This window comes from Salvelinus fontinalis, chromosome 30, assembly GCF_029448725.1.
Source record: "Salvelinus fontinalis isolate EN_2023a chromosome 30, ASM2944872v1, whole genome shotgun sequence".
Classification (NCBI taxonomy): Eukaryota; Metazoa; Chordata; class Actinopteri; order Salmoniformes; family Salmonidae; genus Salvelinus; species Salvelinus fontinalis.
In genome coordinates, this window is record NC_074694.1 from 32,282,277 (window position 1) to 32,303,148 (window position 20,872).

The window sequence follows — 20,872 nt, forward strand, 5'->3', positions numbered from 1 at the left end:
TGTGCAAGCCTCCCCATCACTCTGAAGGCAAAATCAAACCAAATTAAAATATTGCACTATGATTGATGCATCGTTCTCTTTATGTTTGGGAAGATTAGGGTTTTGATATTGATTTGAGAAACAATCACATTTCGATGATTCAATTAGTCAACGCGAACACAAATAAACAAAGGCAAGACTGACATAAATGTCCTCAAAGTCAGAAAAACAGAAAGAATTCCAGCCAAAATGTATTCATTCTGTTCCAGAAGTGGACTTTATCCACTCTCTCAGTGTACTTGATAACTTGTCCTGTTCGTTCTAAGCCTAACATATTTCTATCTTTCTGTTCTCATCTCTCCATCTCTCTCCCTATCTCCCATCTCTTCTGAAGATGGAGGGATGGGTATTAGATGATAGTTTTGTAGGGAGCAAGAGTTCAGGGAAGGACTGAAGTCTATAAATACCTCCAGTTAGTCAGTTAGGCAGTCTTGTCTTCTCCTACAGAGAGAGTGACTCATACATTACCATATGCTAACAATAACAGTCCGCTCCGGCCCGGCATCTGAAGATAAAATTCCTTCATATAATTTCCATCAGAAGGCTAGCTAGTTGGTCGTAATTTCATTGACGTGATATGAATAAAGAGAACATTACAAAAGAATGTGTGCCCCGTTGATTTTTGCTCTGTGAAGTATAAAGTTCCTGATGACTTCCTGGTGATATTACTGTAAACTGTGCCTTGTATGGTGTCACCATGCTATATTCTTTCAAGCAGGCTTACCGTAATAGTTAACTAACTGTAATCTCAAAGACACATTGCACTAAAGGCTGGACCGAGACAGGTGAAAAAACAACTACAAAAACCAAGAGAGTAAGTGAGACCTAGTGAAGAAGACTATGAAGACGACCACATGATTCAACCTTCATTAAAATCCAATCCTTTTTGAGACAGCTTCCCCATCTATTGTCTGACAATGATAATGACCAGTTAATGACCACAACATATCCCCAGCATGACTGTACACTGAGTGCACAAAACATTAAGCGCCCCTGCTCTTTCCATGATGACATAGACTGACCAGGGGAAAGCTATGATCCCTTATTGATGTCTGCTAAATCCCCTTGAATCAGTGTAGATGAAGGGGAGGAGACGGGTTAATGAAGGATTTTCAGCCTTGAGACAAGTGAGACATGGATTGTGTGTGTGTGCCATTCAGATGGAGGATGGGCAAGATGAAAAATTGATGTGCCGTTGAACGCGGTATGGTAGTAGGTGACAGGCGCACTGGTTTGAGTGTCAAGAACTGCAACGCTGCTGGGTTTGTCACACTCAACAGTTTCCCGTGTGTATCAATAATGGTCCACCACCCAAAGGACATCCAGCCAACTTGACCCAAATGTGGGAAGCATTGGAGTCAACATGGGCCAGCATCCCTGTAGAATGCTTTCGACACCTTGTAGAGTTCATACCCCAACGAATTGTGGTGGTTCTGAGGCCAAAAAGGGGTGCAACTCAATATTAGGAAGTAGTTGCTAATGTTTTGTACACTCAGTGTATAATGACTAAATTGACTCCAGTCCTTCACCTCTGTAACTGGGCCACACCAGATGGTCAGGGCCTGGTGACATTTGGTCATCAGTATTCTCAGACCACTTTTGATGAACTCACAGTTAGTTCCTCTGCTGTACATGGCTCTGCAACACATTAGAAATGTCAACAAATGTCAAGGAAATGTCAAGGGCTAGCTGAGGGACCCACAAACACACACACAGCAAATTCAAGCAAAGGGACAGAGGGACACTCATACAAGCTACATCCTTTGGGCAGCTTGTTCTCTGTTCTCCTTTGTGTTCATGTTTGTATGTGTGTCTGTGTGTTGTGTGTCATCAGTTTGCCTCTGTGGTACCATGGTATGTTTTTACCATTGATAACCAAAGTAATTGATATTATCTTACCTTTCTGTGAAAGCCACATCCAATGTGACCCTTGACGTTTGCTTTGGAAATGGGAAATTGATTATAGATTATTGAAATAAACCATTGACATTTGAAAATAGTTATTTTTTAATGTGACTATGTCATAAATGTGGTTACAAGGTTAGGGTTTTCATTTTTACTCATTCAAGAAAACTTTATGTAAACTCAATAGTCAATAGGAGTGAGGTTGATGAAAGAAAATGTCATATCAATCTCGTTCAATATAGCAATATACTGTATGGAGAATTTTATATTGCTGATTATGGTGCAAAGTTGTGGCAGAAAGAAAGAAAGAGAGAGAGAGAGAGAGAGAGAGAGAGAGAGAGAGAGAGAGAGAGAGAGAGAGAGAGAGAGAGAGAGAGAGAGAGAGAGAGAGAGAGAGAGAGAGAGAGAGAGAGAGAGAGAGAGAGAGAGAGAGAAGGGGGGGTCAATTTCTCTTCCTTTCAGATAACTAGGCTAAGATGATGAACTACGGTGGCTTGCGAAAGTATTCAACCCCTTTTGCATTTTTCCTATTTTGTTGCATTTCAACCTGGAATTAAAATGTATTTTTTTGTATCATTTGATTTACACAACATGCCTACCACTTTGAAGATGCTAAATATTTTTTGGGGTGAAACAAACTATTCACCCTCCCAAAGTCAATACTTTGTAGAGCCACCTTTTGCAGCAATTACAGCTACAAGTCTGGGTATGTCTCTATAAGCTTGGCACATCTAGCCACTAGGATTTTTGCCCACTCTTCAAGGCAAAACTGCTCCAGCTCCTTCAAGTTGGATGGGTTCCGCTGGTGTACAGCAATCTTTAAGTCACACCCCCGATACTCAATTGGATTGAAGTCTGGGCTTTGACTAGGCCATTCCAATACATTTAAATGTTTCCCCTTAAACCACTCGAGTGTTGCTTTAGTAGTGTGCTTAGGGTCACTGTTCTGCTGGAAGGTGAACCTCCGTCCCAGTCTCAAATCTCTGGAAGACTGAAACAGGTTTCCCTCAAGAATTTCCCTGTATTTAGCGCCATCCATCATTCCTTCAATTCTGACCAGTTTCCCAGTCCCTGCCGATGAAAACATCCCCACAGCATGATGCTGCCACCACCATGCTTCACAGTGGGGAAGTGGTTCTCGGGGGGATGAGAGGTGTTGGGTTTGCGCCAGACATAGCATTTTCCTTGATGGCCAAAAAGCTCAATTTTTGTCTCATCTGACCAGAGTACCTTCTTCCAAATGTTTGGCGAGTCTCCCACATGCCTTTTGGCGAACACCAAACATGTTTGCTTATTTTTTTCTTTAAGCAATGGCTTTTTTCTGTCCACTCTTCCGTAAAGCCCAGCTCTGTGGAGTGTACGGCTTAAAGTGGTCCTATGGACAGATATTCCAATCTCTGCTGTGGAGATTTGCAGCTCCTTCGGGGTTATCTTTGGTGTCTTTGTTGCCTCTCTGAGTAATGCCCTCCTTGCCTGGTCTGTGAATTTTGGTGGGCGGTCCTCTCTTGGCAGGTTTGTTGTCTTGCCATATTCTTTCCATATTTTTATAATGGATTGAATGGTGCTCCGTGGGATATTCAAAGTTTCTGATATTTTTTTATAACCCAACCCTGATCTGTACTTCTCCACAACTTCGTCCCTGACCTGTTTGGAGAGCTCCTTGGTCTTCATGGTGCCGCTTGTTTGGTGATGCCCCTTGCTTGGTGTTGCAGACTCTGGGGCCTTTCAGAACAGGTGTATATATACTGAGATCATGTGACAGATCATGTGACACTTAAAGTCCACCTGTGTGCAATCTATTTAACTAATTATGTGACTTCTGAAGGTAATTGGTTGCCCCATATCTTATTTAGGGGCTTCATAACAAAGGGGGTGAATACATACGCACACACCACTTTTCTATTTTATATATATATATATATATTTTTATTTTTTTTCCCAAATTAAACTTCAGCAATTTAGACTATATTTTGTAAGTCCATTACATGAAATCCAAATAAAAATCAATTTAAATTACAGGTTGTAATGCAACAAAATAGGAAAAACGCCAAGGTGGATGAATACTTATGCAAGGCACTGTAGTCTCTCTCTTCACCAGTAGCCTCAACAGCTCTAGTTATCCCCCTCTCCCACATGTAAACTAGCCCTGGAAATACTCCATAGATATTATAGCTGGGAAAGAAACAAAAGGAGCGGGAGAAAGAGAAGGAAAGAGATAGAGAAAGCATACACGTAGTCTACTGCATTTTTTGGTTCTCTCTTTCTTTCCCTCCTGTTCTTTCTCTCTGGTGAGGTACTAGTAGAGATGTAACTGACACGCACACACACGCACACACACACGCACGCGCACACGCACACGCACACACACACACACACACACACACACACACACACACACACACGCACGCACAAGAAATCACACACAATATGTAAGTGCTAAACCACTCAGGTAACCAGGGATAGGGTAGTGGCTGACACATGGAAGAAAGAGACTGAAGCTCTGGAGAATGGGAATTGATCAGCTACACGCATGGATCTGTATCTCAACAACCACATATATCAGCTAGGCTCCTTCTCCATGATAAAGACTGAGATACACAGAATGCTACATAGATTTAATATAACGGAAATGCCAACTCTGACAGTAAACATGTAAACTCAGCAAGAAACGTCCGTTTTTCAGGACCCTGTCTTTCAAAGATCATTCAGAAAAAAACAAATACCTTCACAGATGTTTATTTTTAAAGGGTTTAAACACTGTTTCCCATGCTCGTTCAATGAACCATAAACAATTAATGAACATGCACCTGTGGAACGGGCGTTAACACACTAACAGCTTACAGACGGTAGTCAATTAAGGTCACAGTTATGAATACTTAGGACACTAAGAGGCCTTTCTACTGACTCTGAAAAACACCAAAAGAAAGATGCCCAGGGTCCCTGCTCATCTGCGTGAATGTGCCTTAGGCATGCTGCAAGGAGGCATGAGGACTGCAAATGTAGCCAGGGCAATAAATTGCAATGTTCGTACTGTGAGACGCCTACGACAGAGCTACAGGGAGACAGGACGGACAGCTGATCGCCCTCGCAATAGCAGACCATGTGTAACAACACCTGCACAGGATCGGTACATCCGAACATCACACCTGCGGGACAGGTACAGGATGTCAACAACAACTGCCCGAGTTACACCAGGAACGCACAATCCCTCCATCAGCTCTCAGACTGTCTGCAATAGGCTGAGAGAGGCTGGACTGAGGGCTTCTAGGCCTGTTGTAAGGCAGGTCCTCACCAGACATCACCAGCAACAACGTCGCCTATGGGCACAAACCAACCGTCGCTGGACCAGACAGGACTGGCAAAAAGTGTTCTTCACTGACGAGTCGCGGTTCTCTCTCACCAGAGGTGATGGTCGGATTCGCGGTTATCGTCGAAGGAATGAGCGTTACACCGAGGCCTGTACTCTGAAGCGGGATCGATTTGGAGGTGGAGGGTCCGTCATGGTCTGGGGCGGTGTGTCACAGCATCATCGGACTGAGCTTGTTGTCATTGCAGGCAATCTCAATGCTGTGCGTTACAGGGAAGACATCCTCCTCCCTCATGTGGTACCCTTCCTGCAGGCTCATCCTGACATGACCCTCCAGCATGACAATGCCACCAGCCATACTGCTCCTGATTTCCTGCAAGACAGGAATGTCAGTGTTCTGCCATGGCCAGCGAAGAGCCCGGATCTCAATCCCATTGCGCACGTCTGGACCTGTTAGATTGGAGGGTGAGGGTTCGAACCATTCCCCACAGAAATATTCGGGAACTTGCAGGTGCCTTGGTGGAAGAGTGGGGTAACGTCTCACAGCAAGAACTGGCAAATCTGGTCCAGTCCATGAGGAGGAGATGCACTGCAGTACTTAATGCAGCTGGTGGCCACACCAGATACTGACTGTTACTTTTGATTTTGACCCCCCTTTGTTCAGGGACACATTATTCCATGTATGTTAATCACATGTGTGTGGAACTTGTTCAGTTTATGTGTCAGTTGTTGAATCTTGTTATGTTCATACAAATATTTACACGTTAAGTTTGCTGAAAATAAACACAGTTGACAGTGAGAGGACGTTTCTTTTTTTGCTGAGTTTAGAAGCGTTATAATCTATAATCTGAAAACCATTTTCCTTCTATGGCCAAGAGGGCTTTGCCACACTGTTTAATGGCACTGCTACTGTATGTCCAATGCAATCTTTATAGTCCGACATAACAGCAGGCAAAAGGCAATAGAATGCGAGCAGGCTGTGATAAGATGTTGATGGAGCCTATAAAAACACATGATATATTCTCTCCAATCTCCCATGTAGGGACTCCAGGATCCCACAGCAGTAAACATGATGTAGAGGAGAAACGTAAAACCCTTCCCATCTCTCCTTCACTTTTCCCCTTTCCCTCTATTATCGTTTTTCCCCATCTCCCTCCCTTGCTTTGCCTCTGTCCTCCGTGTTCAATCCCTTTCTTCTTTCTCCTCCCCCTCTCTGTACTCCGCCTCTACTCCTCTTTTCCCTCTATCCATCAGTGTCCTCTAGAGAAGACTCTACTTAGTGATAGGGACTGTGTCCCAACGGGCACCATATTTCCTTTGTAGTGTACTACTTTTGACCAGACATATATGGGCCCTGGTCAAAAGAAGTGCACGGTATAGGGAATAGGTTGCCATTTGGGATGCAGCCAGGGTGTGGGATAAGCAGCTATTAGATCTCTATTTGGGCTTGTCTGCTTCAATATCAGTCCAGTGCAGTCCCTCAGTGCAGTGGTGTGTAGTGGACGTATGTCTCTGTGCGTGTGCGTTCGTGGCCCTGTCTCTGTGACCTTTCCTCTGATGCTGATGAATATGGATGGACAGATCTGTCTTCATCTCCCCTCTATCCCTCCATCCCAGAATACTATAACCGAGTTACAGTGCCTCCAGGAAGTATTCATACCCCTTGACTTATTCCACATTTTGTTGTATTACAGCATGAATTAAAAATGGATTACATAAAAAAAATTCTCTCAGCCATCTCCACACAATCTCCCATAATGACATAGTGAAAACACGTTTTTAGAAATGTTTCCAAATGTATTGAAAATGAAATACAGAAATATCTAATTTACATAAGAATTCACACCCCTTTGCTATGACACTCTAACTGAGCTCAGGTGAGATGTCACCAGAACTTGAGTTCTGAGTTTGGACAATGATTTAGAAAGAAACACACTTGTCTATATAAAGGTCCTACAGTTGATAATGGTATAATTTTTGCTCTGACATGCACTAAGTCCAAGGAACTGTCCGGAAATCTCTGGGATTTTGATGCTGCATACACTACCGGTCAAAAAATAACACCTACTCATTCAAGGGTTTAATTTATATTTACTATTGCCTACACTGTAGAATAATAGTGAAGATATCAACACTATGAAATAATACATATGGAATCATGTAGCAACCAAAAAAGTGTTAAACAAATCAAAATATATTTTATATTTGAGATTCTTCAAATAGCCACCATTTGCCTTGAGGGCAGCTTTTCACACTCTTAGCATTCTCTCAACCAGCTTCATGAGTTAGTCACCTGGAATGCATTTCAATTAACAGGTGTGCCTTGTTAAAAGTAAATTTGTGGAAATTCTTTCCTTCTTAATGTGGTTGAGCCAATCAGTTCTATTATGACAAGGTAGGGGTGGTATACAGAAGATTTGGTAAAAGACCAAGTACATATTATGGCAAGAACAGCTGAAATAAACAAAGAGAAATGACAGTCCATCATTATTTTAAGACGTGAAGATCAGTCAATACGGAAAATTTTAAGAACTTTGAAGGACTTACAATGTAGAAAATAGTAACAATTAATAAAAACCCTTGAATGAGTAGGTATTCTTAAACTTTTGACTGGTAGTGTATATCTGGGAAAGGGTATCAAATAAAATGTTATTTGTCACATGTGCCGAATACAACAGGTGTAGGTAGACCTTACAGTCAAATGCTTACTTACAAGAACTTAACCAACAGTGCAGTTCAAGAAAGAGTTAAGAAAATATTTACCAAAGAAACAAAAGTAATAATAGTAAAAAAATAAAAAATACATATTACAATAAAAATAACAAGGCTATATACACGGTGGACTGGTACCGAGTCAATGTGCGGGGGTACACTTTAGTCGAGTTACTTTGTACATGTAGGTAGGGTTAAAGCAACTGCGCATAGATAATAAACAGCGAGTAGCAGCACTGTAAAAACAAAGGGGGGGGGGGGGGGGGGGGGGGGCGTGTCAATGTAATAGGCTGGGTGGCCATTTGATTAATTATTCAGTAGTCTTATGGCTTGGGGGTAGTAGCTGTTAAGGAGCCTTTTGGTCCTAGACTTGGCACTCCGGTACCGCTTGCCGTGCGGTAGCAGAGAGAACAGTCTATGACTTGGGTGACTGGAGTCTTTGACAATTTTATGGGTCTTCCTCTGACACCGCCTAATATATAGGTCCTGGATGGCAGGAAGCTTGGCCCCAGTGATGTACTGGACCATACGCACTACCCTCTGTGGCGCCTTACGGTCAGATGCCGAGCACTTGCCATACCAGGCGGTGATGCAACCAGTCAGAATGTTCTCAATGGAGCAACTGTAGAACTTTTTGAGGATCTGGGTACCCATGCAAAATCTTCTCAGTCTCCTGAGGGGGAAAAGGTGTTGTCGTGCCCTCTTCACAACTGTCTTGGTGTGTTTGGACCATGTTAGCTCATTGGTGATGTGGACACCAAGGAACTTGAAACTCTCGACCCGCTCCACTACAGCCTCGTCGATGATAATAGGGGTCTGTTCGGCCCGCCTTTTCCTGTAGACCACGATCAGCTCCTTTGTCTTGCTCAGGTTGAGGGGGAGCTTGTTGTCTTGGTACCACACTGCCAGGTCTCTGACCTCCTCCCTATAGGCTGTCTCATTGTTGTCGGTGATCAGGCCTACCACTGTTGTGTCGTCAGCAAACTTAATGATGGTGTTGGAGTCGTGGTTGACCATGCAGTCATGGGTGAACAGGGAGTACATGAGGGGACTAAGCACGCACCCCTGGGGGGCCCTAGTGTTGAGGATCAGTGTGGCAGATGTGTTGTTGCCTACCCTTACCATCTGGGGGCGCCCCGTCAGGAAGTCCAGGATCCAGTTGCAGAGCGAGTTGTTTAGTCCCATGGTCCTTGATATGCTTCGTGGGCACTATGGTGTTTAACGCTGAGCTGTAGTCAATGAGCAGCATTCTCACACATGTGTTCCTTTTGTCCTGGTGGTAAAGGGCAGTATGGAGTGCGATTGAGATTGCGTCATATGTGGATCTGTTGGGGCGGTATGCGAATTGGAGTGGGTCTAGGGTTTCCGGGATGATGGTGTTGATGAGAACCATGACCAGCCTTTCAAAACACTTCATGGCTACGGATGTGAGTGCCTCAGGGCGGTAATCATTTAGGCAGGTTACCTTCGCTTCCTTGAGCACAGGAAACATGTAGGTATTACAGACTCGGTCAGGGAGAGGTTGAAAATGTCAGTGAAGACACTTGCCAGTTGGTCTGCGCATGCTTTGAGTACACGTCCTGGTAATCCGTCTGGCCCCACAGCTTTGTGAATGTTGACCTGTTTAAAGGTCTTGCTCACATCGGCTACCAAGAGCGTGATCACACAGTCGTCCGGAATGGTTGGTGCTCTCATGCATGCTTCAGTGTTACTTGCCTCGAAGCGAACATAAAAGGCATTTTGCTCATCTGGTAGGCTTGCGTCACTGGGCAGCTCGTGGCTGGGTTTCCCTTTGTAGTCTGTAATAGTTTTCAAGCCCTGCCATATCCGACGAGAGCCGGTGTAGTAGGATTCAATCTTAGTCCTGTATTGAAGCTTTGCCTGTTTGATGGTTCGTCTGAGGGCGTAGCAGGATTTTTTACAAGTGTACAGATTAGTGTCCCGCTCCTTGAAAGCGGCAGCTCTAGCTTTTAGCTCATTACGGATGTTTCCTGTAATCCATGGCTTCTGGTTGGGATATGTACGTACGGTCACTGTGGGGACGACGTCATCGAAGCACTTATTGATGAAGCCGGTGACTGAGGAGGTATACTACTCAATGCCATTGGATGAATCACGGAACTTATTCCAGTCTGTGCTAGCAAAACAGTCCTGTAGTGTAGCATCCACGTCATCTGACCACTTCCCTATTGAGCAAGTCACTGGTACTTCCTGCTTTAGTTTTTCAAGCAGTAATCATGGGTATAGAATAATGGTCAGATTTGCCAAATGGAGGGCGAGAGAGAGCTTTGTATGCGCCTCTGTGTGTGCAGTAAAGGTGGTCTAGATCCCCCCCCCCCCCCCCCCCCCCCTCTGGTTGCACATGTGACATGCTGGTAGAAATGAGGTAAAACAATTTAAGTTTGCATGCATGAAAGTCCCCGGGCCCACTAGGAGCACCGCTTCTGGGTGAACATTTTCTTGTTTGTAGAAAACAATTGCTAGAGTGTTGAAAGTTTCGAAGAGCACATGATCCCATCATTGGGAAATGGAAGAAATATGGAACTACCCAGACTCTGCCTAGAGCTGGCTGCTCCCCATCTAACTTAACAGAGCGAGAGAAAATCTGAAAGGAAGAATGGGAGAAAATCCGCAAATCCAGATATGCAAAGCTGATATAGACATATTCAAGACGACTGACTCAAAGCTGTAATCGCCAACAAATGTGCTTCTACAAAACAACATATTTACTCAGGGGTGTGAATACTTATGTAAATTAGATATTTCTGTATTTAATTTTCAACAAATATTTTATAGATTTTGAATTCAAGCTGTAACAACAAAATGTGGAATAAGTCAAGGAGTTTGCATACTTTCTAAAGGCACTGTATATATGCAAAATGACCACCACCCCCAATTTTGATGGGGTGATACTTTTTGTACCTACTCACACATGTAACTGTAAGTTGCATACGTAAAGAAATGCAGGTGTGTGTGTGCGTGAGTGTGTGTGTGAGGAAGTGAGGTGATTGATGTGCCTGCTGCCTGTTACTAGTGTGTGTGTGACTCACACGGAGCAGGTAGCCCACCGGTACTGGGCCGATAAGCCTCAGACCTCCAAGAGAGGAAAATCAATACACACCACTCATCAACTCTGCCTGGCTCTGCTGTGAAAGCACGCACACACGCACATGGATAAGAGGTCTGATGAGGACTCCCAGTGATCGGAAGGCCTCAGGTAACCTTTTCTTATTAAGATTCCTGGAAAAGTTCCCACATAGCCAGCAACTTAACATTACTGTTATTGGCCATGTTTCCTTAAATGGAACAGACATTTCTCTCACTTATTTCCAGACGGACAAAAATGTCCCATCACGAGATTGGGATATGATAAAACTACTCCTCTCCTTCTTCCATCTCTTTGTGGTAGGTCTGTTTAGTTTTTCTACTGTATACAGCTCCACAGTATTCTCTCCTCCCCCCCTCTCCTTTCGACAGACAGTAGAGATCCTTTCTGCTCTCTGTCCTTTGTTCCCCTTTATTCAATCATCTTATTTTCTTCAATATAGAGCTCTGTTCCCTCCCTTTCTGCCTTCCCATTTTTCTACCTCTCCTCTCATCCTTGTTATGTTCTCTTCTGCACAGCACTTTATATCTCTCCGTTCCACCTCCCTCTTTCTCTCTTTCCAGGTTGGCATGTCGCTCAGGCCCCTGTGGCCTCATTATCAGCCTGGCAGACTGAGGGAGCGGGTCACACACACACACACACAAAAACACACCCTCTGCCACTCCCTTGGTCTTGGGCAGGTAAATTGTCTCCACTCATCCATGCCATGTAGATTACAGTTTCATAATTACCAAGGCTACGGGTGAGCCAGGGTCAAACACTAATCTAGGCTCTAATTAAAATGTAGCTGGTGCAGCTCAACAAAACAATTAACTCACAATAACAGGGACGGGCAGGGAGTTAAGGAGGAAAGGAAAGGAACAACAGCAGCATCTCTCTTTGTCTGCAGGTTTCTTTCGATGAGGAACAGGAGGAAAGGAGAGTGAGGGGTGGGTGGGTGGGAATGAGAGAAGGAGCTAGAGAAGCATTTGCAATATGCGATCACTTCCAAAAAGAGTGTGAGAGCGAGCTGAATATGACAGGCGAATGGGAGGGAGACAGAGATACAGTACAGAGGAAGAACTGCAGAAGGGTAGAAGCATCCCTAACCTGCCTCACAAACCATTGGCTGGGGATGGCGAGAGAGAGGCAGAGAGGAGAACAGGCGTTTGAGGATTTTTTTTGTTGGCAAAGTGACAAAAGGGTGACAGAAGCCAATCTGACAAGTAACAAGTGAAGTCAGGACACGACATACCTAGAACAGAACACAGGGCCCCCCCATTCTTCTCTCGCTATGCATCCCTTGCTCTCTGTTCATCCTGGTCTCCCTCATCTCCCTCCCTCTCTCTCTCTTTTCCCATCCCTCTGCTCCCTCCATCCTCCTCCCCTTGTTCCTCCACAGATGCACTCGTCTGCCAGCATGTGTTCTTTCATTCCGTCGTTCTCGTGGCCCACGCCATCTCTCTTGGGGAGGGGTTTGGCAGAGAGAAAGAAGGGATGAGAAGTGAACGAGTGTAGATGGCTCGGTGGAACCGTTCTGTCCCTCATTCTTTCATTCTCCTACTCTCTCTCTAGGGGGACAGGAAGATGGAGGTTGTTTGACACAAAGGTTCTCGCTTATTTGGTTTTCCTTCCTCTCCTCATCTTGTTGTTTCCTTCCTTCGGTCTTTTTTCCGTTCTTTCGTTTCTGCCGCTTCCAAAGCCCAGAGCGGGACCTCCAGAGACGAGCTCCCTCGCTTCAGCCTCCAACATCCCCGGACCCATCTGTCTCACACACACACGCACACGCACACACACACACACACACACACACACACACACACACACACACAGTTTACATTCCTCAGTATGAATCCTAGAGAGCAGTGAGACAGTGAGAGATGAAAACACCAGTATCAGTGTCAGTGTGGGTATTTATAGTACAGGAGTCTGAGGCGCAGGACGGAGATAAGTATTATGGACAGGGGACTCTTCTCATAGGCTGCATTCCTGTTTACATTGGTTGAGCAGAGATTGGCTGTATGGGCTTCTTAGGGACGCTTCACACAGTGGCATTCCAGTATACACATCACGCTAAGTGGTCCATTATCAAACATGGGGGGGAGAGGGGGACATGGAAATGTATGGTACCACATACTTCAGTATAGTACTGAGAGAGCCAAAGTCAGACAAGGTGGGGAGTCAGGAGAGTAGGATATGGAGAGAAGGTGCCTTTAGACTTACCTTTCAGAATCACGGCCCCCTAGTTACACTTGAAGATCCATCATCCCACACATTTAGTAAACACAGAACAGAATAATAAGAGTATTCAAGTACTGTTTATTTGCAGAGTTAGAGCTGTAGAGTGTTCCATACATCGTATGCATAGTCTATACATCTATGGGTCTTTATACTATAGTTTGGGCGTCATAGCATGCTAGAGGGCATTAACAGGCTACGGGAGTGAGTTATGGAGAGAAAAGGGCAGTTCATAGCGCATTTAAGCACGCACACGCGCACACACGCTTCTCCTGTCTGCTCCATGCAAGAGCTTGTGTGATAATATCAGGAAAGGAGAAGAACATTCTGTATGAGTTCATCCATAAAGAGAGTTCTCTACTACATCTTCAGTCCAATTCTTCAATGCATCCCTGGGACACTATCTATCAACATCTACCAGTGGAGGCTGCTGAGGGGAGGACGGCTCTTAATAATGGCCGGAATGGAGTCAATGGAATGATATCAAACCACGTTTGATACCATTGACTCCAATCCGGCCATTACTATGAGCCGTCCTCCCCTCAGCAGCCTCCACTGACATCTACATCTACATACGTATCGCTTTAGTAGGTCTGTGACTAAGTTATGCAGACAACTGCTGTTATTAGAACTGCTGGCTTGTGACTCCTAGAGATACGCGCCTCCACATGTTGATATACGTGGTGGGTCCCACTATCTACAGAGCATTTAGACTTGGCCCTTATGGCAAGGGCCAGGGAGAGTATGGTTACTGTAAGGTTACAGAGGGATGTGTTATACCTGCTGTGCAGGTGGTTAAACTACGGTAGAGGTAGAGGTGAGCGGGGCAGGGTTAGAACAGGGTTAGCTGGAGCAGGTTAGGACAGGGTTCATCTGGTCCTCTCTCCCTCGATTTCTCTCGCCATCCCTCCCGCTCTTCTTTACTCTAGCAGTAGCCTGCGTAGCTCCTGTGGGTCTGAGACGGGCAGGGCACAGGTGAAGTCTTCACACACGTATGCTGTGGCACTGCCACCCTGGCAGGTCAGGGAGGAGAGGACGGGTAGACGCTGGTACAGATAGCCCTCTGTCTCCCCATCAGCTAACATCAGGACCTGGAGAGAGAGAGAGAGAGAGAGAGAGGCAGAGAGAGTATATATGGTATATTTTGTACACACAAGTGTACTTAAAAGGGTACAAACACTTGTCACTGTTGTGGTACCCTGTTAGGTACAACCATTGTACCTTTAGTTATAGGTACATAATTGTACCCTTGCAGTTTGTACCTTAAAAGAGGCAATAGTGTACCTTGGGGGACGAGAAAGTACCTTTCTCACACGTAGTCCATAGGTACAAAAGCGTACCTTTAGAAAAGGTAAACACTTGTATTTTTAGGTTACCACCAAAGTGACAAAGTCGTTCCTTTTATGTGGCAAAAATGTACCTCTAAACATTTTTGGGGTTGTTGTTCTTACACTGTAGTGTATAAAACCTTACTTGCATATTTCCCAGGGTGCCTTTCAAGTGAATTTCTTTGTTACCAGTACCACTCATGACTGTTTGCTAGTGACAGAGACATGGTTGTTACATTAAATGGCTTTAACCCCTTTAGCCTTCACCAAGTGGGTGCCTAAGCAAATATTTTATCATTTAAATTAAAAACTCTTTATGACAAGAAATGTCATACAGTGCCTTCAGAAAGTATTCACACCCCTTGACTTTTTCCACATTTTGTTATGTTACAGCCTGAATTGAAAATGTATTAAATTGAGATCTTGTGTCACTAGGCTACACACAATAACCCATAATGTCAAAGTGGAACTTTGTTTTTAGAATTTTTGACAAATTAATAAAAAATGTAAACCTAAAAGGCCTTCTGTCAACAAGTATTCAACCCCTTTGTTATGGCAAGCCTAAATAAGTTCAGGAGTAAAAATGTGCTTAACAAATCAAATAACGAGTTGCATGGATTCACTCTGTGTGCAATAATAGGGGTTAACTTGATTTATTAATGACTACCCCTTCGCTGTACCCCACACATAAAATTCTCTGTAAGGTCCCTCAATCAAGTAGTGCATTTGAAGCACAGATTCAACCACAAAGACCAGGGAGGCTTTCCAATGCCTCGCAAAAAAGGGCACCGATTGGTAGATAGGTAAAAATAAAAAAGCAGATTCTGAATATCCATTTGAGCATGGTGAAGTTATTAAAGGGCCAATACAGTAGGGCTGTACCCGACATAAAAGAATGTTGGTCCACCGAGTCATCCCGACCGAGAGTCATCCAATTGATTGGTCAAACTTATTTTTTCCATATATAGACAGACACACCCTGTGTGTGTGAATAAAACCAACTACATATGTACTGAGCTTGTCTGATGCTTTAAGCACACTGTTTGATGAAATAATTAGGACATACAAATGACTCAAGAAAGCGCCCGGTGGTCACACTGTGTTGGAAAAAATGACAGCTTTGTGCCTGTGTGACTGGCACACGTTGCCTCGCTCTCCTCCCTACTGCAGCGAGAAAGCACCGCAGCACAGCAAGTGTTGATTGCGCTGTCCGTGCAACATCATTACAGTCAAGTTTCTTATTTGTTTCTGACACAAGTTCTGTTACCGAAATCCCTAATTTGTTTAGGAAAAACATTCCCTATTCCCTCAACCCATGCCCTCTTTATGTGACTGTAACGGGTGACGCTCTCCTCATCCTCGGAAGAGGTGAGGAGAGAAGGATCTTCAGACCAAAACGCAGGCTCAGGGAAATAAGCCATCTTTATTATAAATTACGATGGCACACGAAACGAAACAAAACACTTTCCAAACTACAAAATAAGAAAACGACGTTGACGCAACCTGAACATAAACTTACATAACTAAACATAAACTTACGTACAGGAAAACAGACGACATCGAAACGAAACGAAACAAACAAACGCTACAGTCCCATGTGGTACGAACAGACATACGGACACAGGAGACAATCACCCACAAACAAACAGTGAGAATGCCCTACCTAAATATGACTCTTAATTAGAGGCAAACGCAAACCACCTGCCTCTAATCAAGAGCCATACCAGGCAAACCAAAACCAACATAGAAACAGATAACATAGAATGCCCACCCAACCTCACGTCCTGACCAACTAACACACAAAAACTAACATAAATAGGTCAGGAACGTGACAGTACCCCCCCCACAAGGTGCGAACTCCGGACGCACCAGCACAAAGTCTAGGGGAGGGTCTGGGTGGGCATCTAACCACGGTGGTGGCTCAGGCTCCGGGCGCGGTTCCCACCCCACCATAATCCATCCTAACTTCCTCCCTCCAAGAATGTCCACCCTCTTTTGACCCCCACAAAATCCCCTTAACAACATATCTAATAAGGACAACACCGGGACAGAGAGATAAATCAAGACAGAGGGATAGATAAGAATATAGAAGTAGATAAAGATAGAGAGGGAGATCAGGATAGAGGGGCAACTCCGGACTGAAAGGCAGCTCCGGACAGAGAGACAGCTCTGGACTGATGGGCAGTTCTGGGTATCTAGCCTTTTCAGGCTGAAGGTCAGCTCATGGCTGACTGACGAATCTCGACGCTCATGGCTGGCTGACGGCTCTCGACGCTCATGGCAGGCTGACGGCTCTCGACGCTCATGGCAGGCTGACGGCTCTCGACGCTCATGGCAGGCTGACGGCTCTCGACGCTCATGGCAGGCTGACGGCTCTCGACGCTCATGGCAGGCTGACGGCTCTCGACGCTCATGGCGCTCTGACGGCTCTGGCTGCTCATGGCGCTCTGACGGCTCTGGCTGCTCATGGCGCTCTGACGGCTCTGGCTGCTCATGGCGCTCTGACGGCTCTGGCTGCTCATGGCGCTCTGACGGCTCTGGCTGCTCATGGCTCGCTGGCTGCTCTGGCAGATCCTGTCTGGTTGGCGGCTCTGGCAGATCCTGTCTGATTGGCGGCTCTGGCAGATCCTGTCTGGTTGGCGACTCTGGCAGATCCTGTCTGGTTGGCGACTCTGGCAGATCCTGTCTGGTTGGCGGCTCTGGCAGATCCTGTCTGGTTGGCGGCTCTGGCAGATCCTGTCTGGCTGACGGCTCTAGCGGCTCCTGTCTGGCTGACGGCTCTAGCGGCTCCTGTCTGGCTGACGGCTCTGTAGGCTCATGGCAGACGGGCGGCTTTGCAGGCTCATGGCAGACGGGCGGCTTTGGAGGCTCCTGGCAGACGGATGGCTCAGACGGCGCTGGGGAGACGGATGGCTCAGATGGCGCTGGGGAGACGGATGGCTCAGATGGCGCTGGGGAGACGGATGGCTCAGATGGCGCTGGGGAGACGGATGGCTCAGATGGCGCTGGGGAGACGGATGGCTCTGGCCGGATATGGCGCACTGTAGACCTGGTGCGTGGTGCCGGAACTGGAGGCACCGTGCTAATGATAAGCACCTTCCTACTAGTGCGGGGAGCAGGGACAGGGCACACTGTATTCTCAAAGCCTACTCTATCCCTGATGCGTGGTACCGGCACTGTTGACACCGGGCTGAGGACAAGCACATCAGGATTAGTAGGGGGAGAAGATACAGTGTGTTCAGGGCTCTGGAGACGCACAGGTGGCTTAGTGCGTGGTGCCGGAACTGGAGGCACCGGGCTAGATACACGCACTACAGGGAGAGTGCGTGGAGGAGGAACAGGGCTCAGGATACGCACTGGTAGCCTAGTGCGTAGTGTATACACTGTAGGTACTAGGCTGGGGCGGGGAGGTGGTGCCGGAAATACCGGACCGTGGAGGCGTACTGGCTCTCTTGAGCATTGAGCCTGCCCAACCTTACCTGGTTGAATGCTCCCGGTTGCCCGACCAGTGCGGGGAGGTGGAATAACCCGCACCGGCCTATGTAGGCGAACTGGGGAAACCATGCGTAAAGCAGGTGCCATGTATGCCGGCCTGAGGAGACGCACTGGAGACCAGACGCGTTGAGCCGGCCTCATGACACCTGGCTCAATACCCAATCTAGCCCTACCAGTGCGGGGAGGTGGAATAACCCGCACTGGGCTATGCACTCGTACAGGAGACACCGTGCGCTCTACTGCGTAACACGGCGCCTGCCCGTACTCCCGCTCTCCACGGTAAGCCTGGGAAGTGGGCGCAGGTCTCCTACCTGCCCTTGGCCCACTATCTCCTAGCCCCCCCCCAAGAAATTTTTGGGAATTACTTACGGGCTTTTTCGGCTTCCGTGCCAGACGCGTTCCCTCATAGCTCCGGTTCCTCTCCCAGGTAGCCTCTGCTCTCCTCAATGCCTCCACCTGTTCCCATGGGAGGCGATCCCTCCCAGCCAGGATCTCCTCCCAAGTGTAGCAACCCTTTCCATCCAAAACATCGTCCCATGTCCATTGCTCCTTTCTCTCCTGTCCCTTACTCCGTTTCGTTTTCCCTTGCCGCTTGGTCTTAGCTTGGTGGGTGATTCTGTAACGGGTGACGCTCTCCTCATCCTCGGAAGAGGTGAGGAGAGAAGGATCTTCAGACCAAAACGCAGGCTCAGGGAAATAAGCCATCTTTATTATAAATTACGATGGCACACGAAACGAAACAAAACACTTTCCAAACTACAAAATAAGAAAACGACGTTGACGCAACCTGAACATAAACTTACATAACTAAACATAAACTTACGTACAGGAAAACAGACGACATCGAAACGAAACGAAACAAACAAACGCTACAGTCCCATGTGGTACGAACAGACATACGGACACAGGAGACAATCACCCACAAACAAACAGTGAGAATGCCCTACCTAAATATGACTCTTAATTAGAGGCAAACGCAAACCACCTGCCTCTAATCAAGAGCCATACCAGGCAAACCAAAACCAACATAGAAACAGATAACATAGAATGCCCACCCAACCTCACGTCCTGACCAACTAACACACAAAAACTAACATAAATAGGTCAGGAGCGTGACAGTGACACGTGTACGCATGGCATTCATGTGACCAACGGGGCCTGACCTATAGCCTATCATAATCACATCAATATATTGGTTAGAACAAACTCTGAACACGGTAACGTCGACAGCAAAATGGATGCGTACGACGTGAAAAAGAAACTCGAAATGGGCGAATGTTCACTGGTTGCTCTGGAGGGAAAGGGGAAGTCAGATCTATGGAAGACATTTGACTTCGTTGTGGAAACTACTGGAGATAAAGAACATGCTGATAGATAACAATAGAATTATTTTCTGACCATTTGAAACAGTGTAAACGACACTAAATAAATACGAGAGTGCACCAGAGTCTGTTCTAACAGAAAAATAAGATATATAAAGTCTTTATTACGGCAGACTAAAAACAGTATTATGCATTTGTGAATTAAAGTTCATTTATTGTTTAGGCTAATTATTCAAAGCTCCCTTTGTTATTTAATTTTAACACTAAAATGCTTGATTTCATTTCAAAGCATGAATGTCTCGAATGCTGCGTGCTCTTTAATGACTTGTTACTTTTATCTCTTATTCTTGTCTGTATTTTTTTTGAAACGTCATTGTTGGTTAGGGGCTCGCAAGTAAGCATTTCACTGTAACCTGTTGTATGTGACCAATAAAATGTGATTGGATTTGATGGCATATATAGGCCTAAGTAAGTTACAGTATTATTTCTAAACAGTATGTGCTCTTAGGCCTACTGGTGGTGGTTATACAAGGCTACTAATGACACAAACATGACTTAATATTCTAATGATGACCATAATAATACGAATTGAAACAATAACAATAAGATGGAGATCAAGAGAAAGGAGGGTATAGAAGTGAGAGCTGGGTACATATTATGTTTGACAAACAGGTGCTGTTAGATAACAATATGATTTTTCTGCCTGTTTGGAACAGCATGAACACTAAATAAATGATGAGTAATACCAGTCTGTTCTAACGAGAGAGAAAAAAATGGTGACGCTGTTATTACAGCCAAGCAAAGATTAAAAACAGCCAAATCTGTGAAATTGCTTTATCCAACATTTTGCCATTGCATGAGGCTCGGTGCTCACAGAATCAGTAGGCAATTAAACAAACACTGAAACAGGCAACAGAAGCAGGATCTGTCTTATTTCTGTAGACATACAGTGTATTCAGAAAGTATTCAGACCCCTTCACTTTTTCCACATTTAGTTATGTTACAGCCTTATTCTAAAATTGATTTTTACCTCATCAATCTACACACAATACCCCTTAATGACAAAGCAAAAACAGGTTTTTAGAAATGTTTGCAAATATATTGAAAAATAAAAACAGAAATACCTTATTTACACAAGTATTCGGACCCTTTGCTATGCGACTCGTAATTGAGCTCAGGTGCATCCTGTTTCCATTGATCATCCTTGAGATGTTTCTACAACTTGATTCTACAATTCTGATTGAACACGATTTGGAAAGGCACACACCTGTCTATATAAGGTTCCACAGTTGCCAGTGCATGTCAGAACAAAAAACAATCCATGATGTTGAAAGAATTGTCCGTAGAGCTCCGAGACAGGATTGTATCGAGGCACAGATCTGGGGAAGGGTACCAAAACATTTCTGCAGCATTGAAGGTCCCCAAGAACACAGTGGCCTCC

The 20,872-nt window shown here is 45.3% G+C and overlaps 1 protein-coding gene across 1 annotated transcript in view; it reads right to left on the reverse strand.

The window, feature by feature from the left end:
- Positions 1 to 13,347: 13,347 nt before the first annotated feature.
- spata20 (spermatogenesis associated 20) overlaps positions 13,348 to 20,872 on the reverse strand; it is a 62,466-nt gene continuing 54,941 nt past the window's right edge. The window contains exon 15 of the mRNA XM_055890509.1: positions 13,348 to 14,377. Within this exon, the coding sequence (XP_055746484.1) occupies positions 14,207 to 14,377 (171 nt within the window). The 3' untranslated portion in view covers positions 13,348 to 14,206. The remainder of the gene's footprint in view (positions 14,378 to 20,872) is intronic.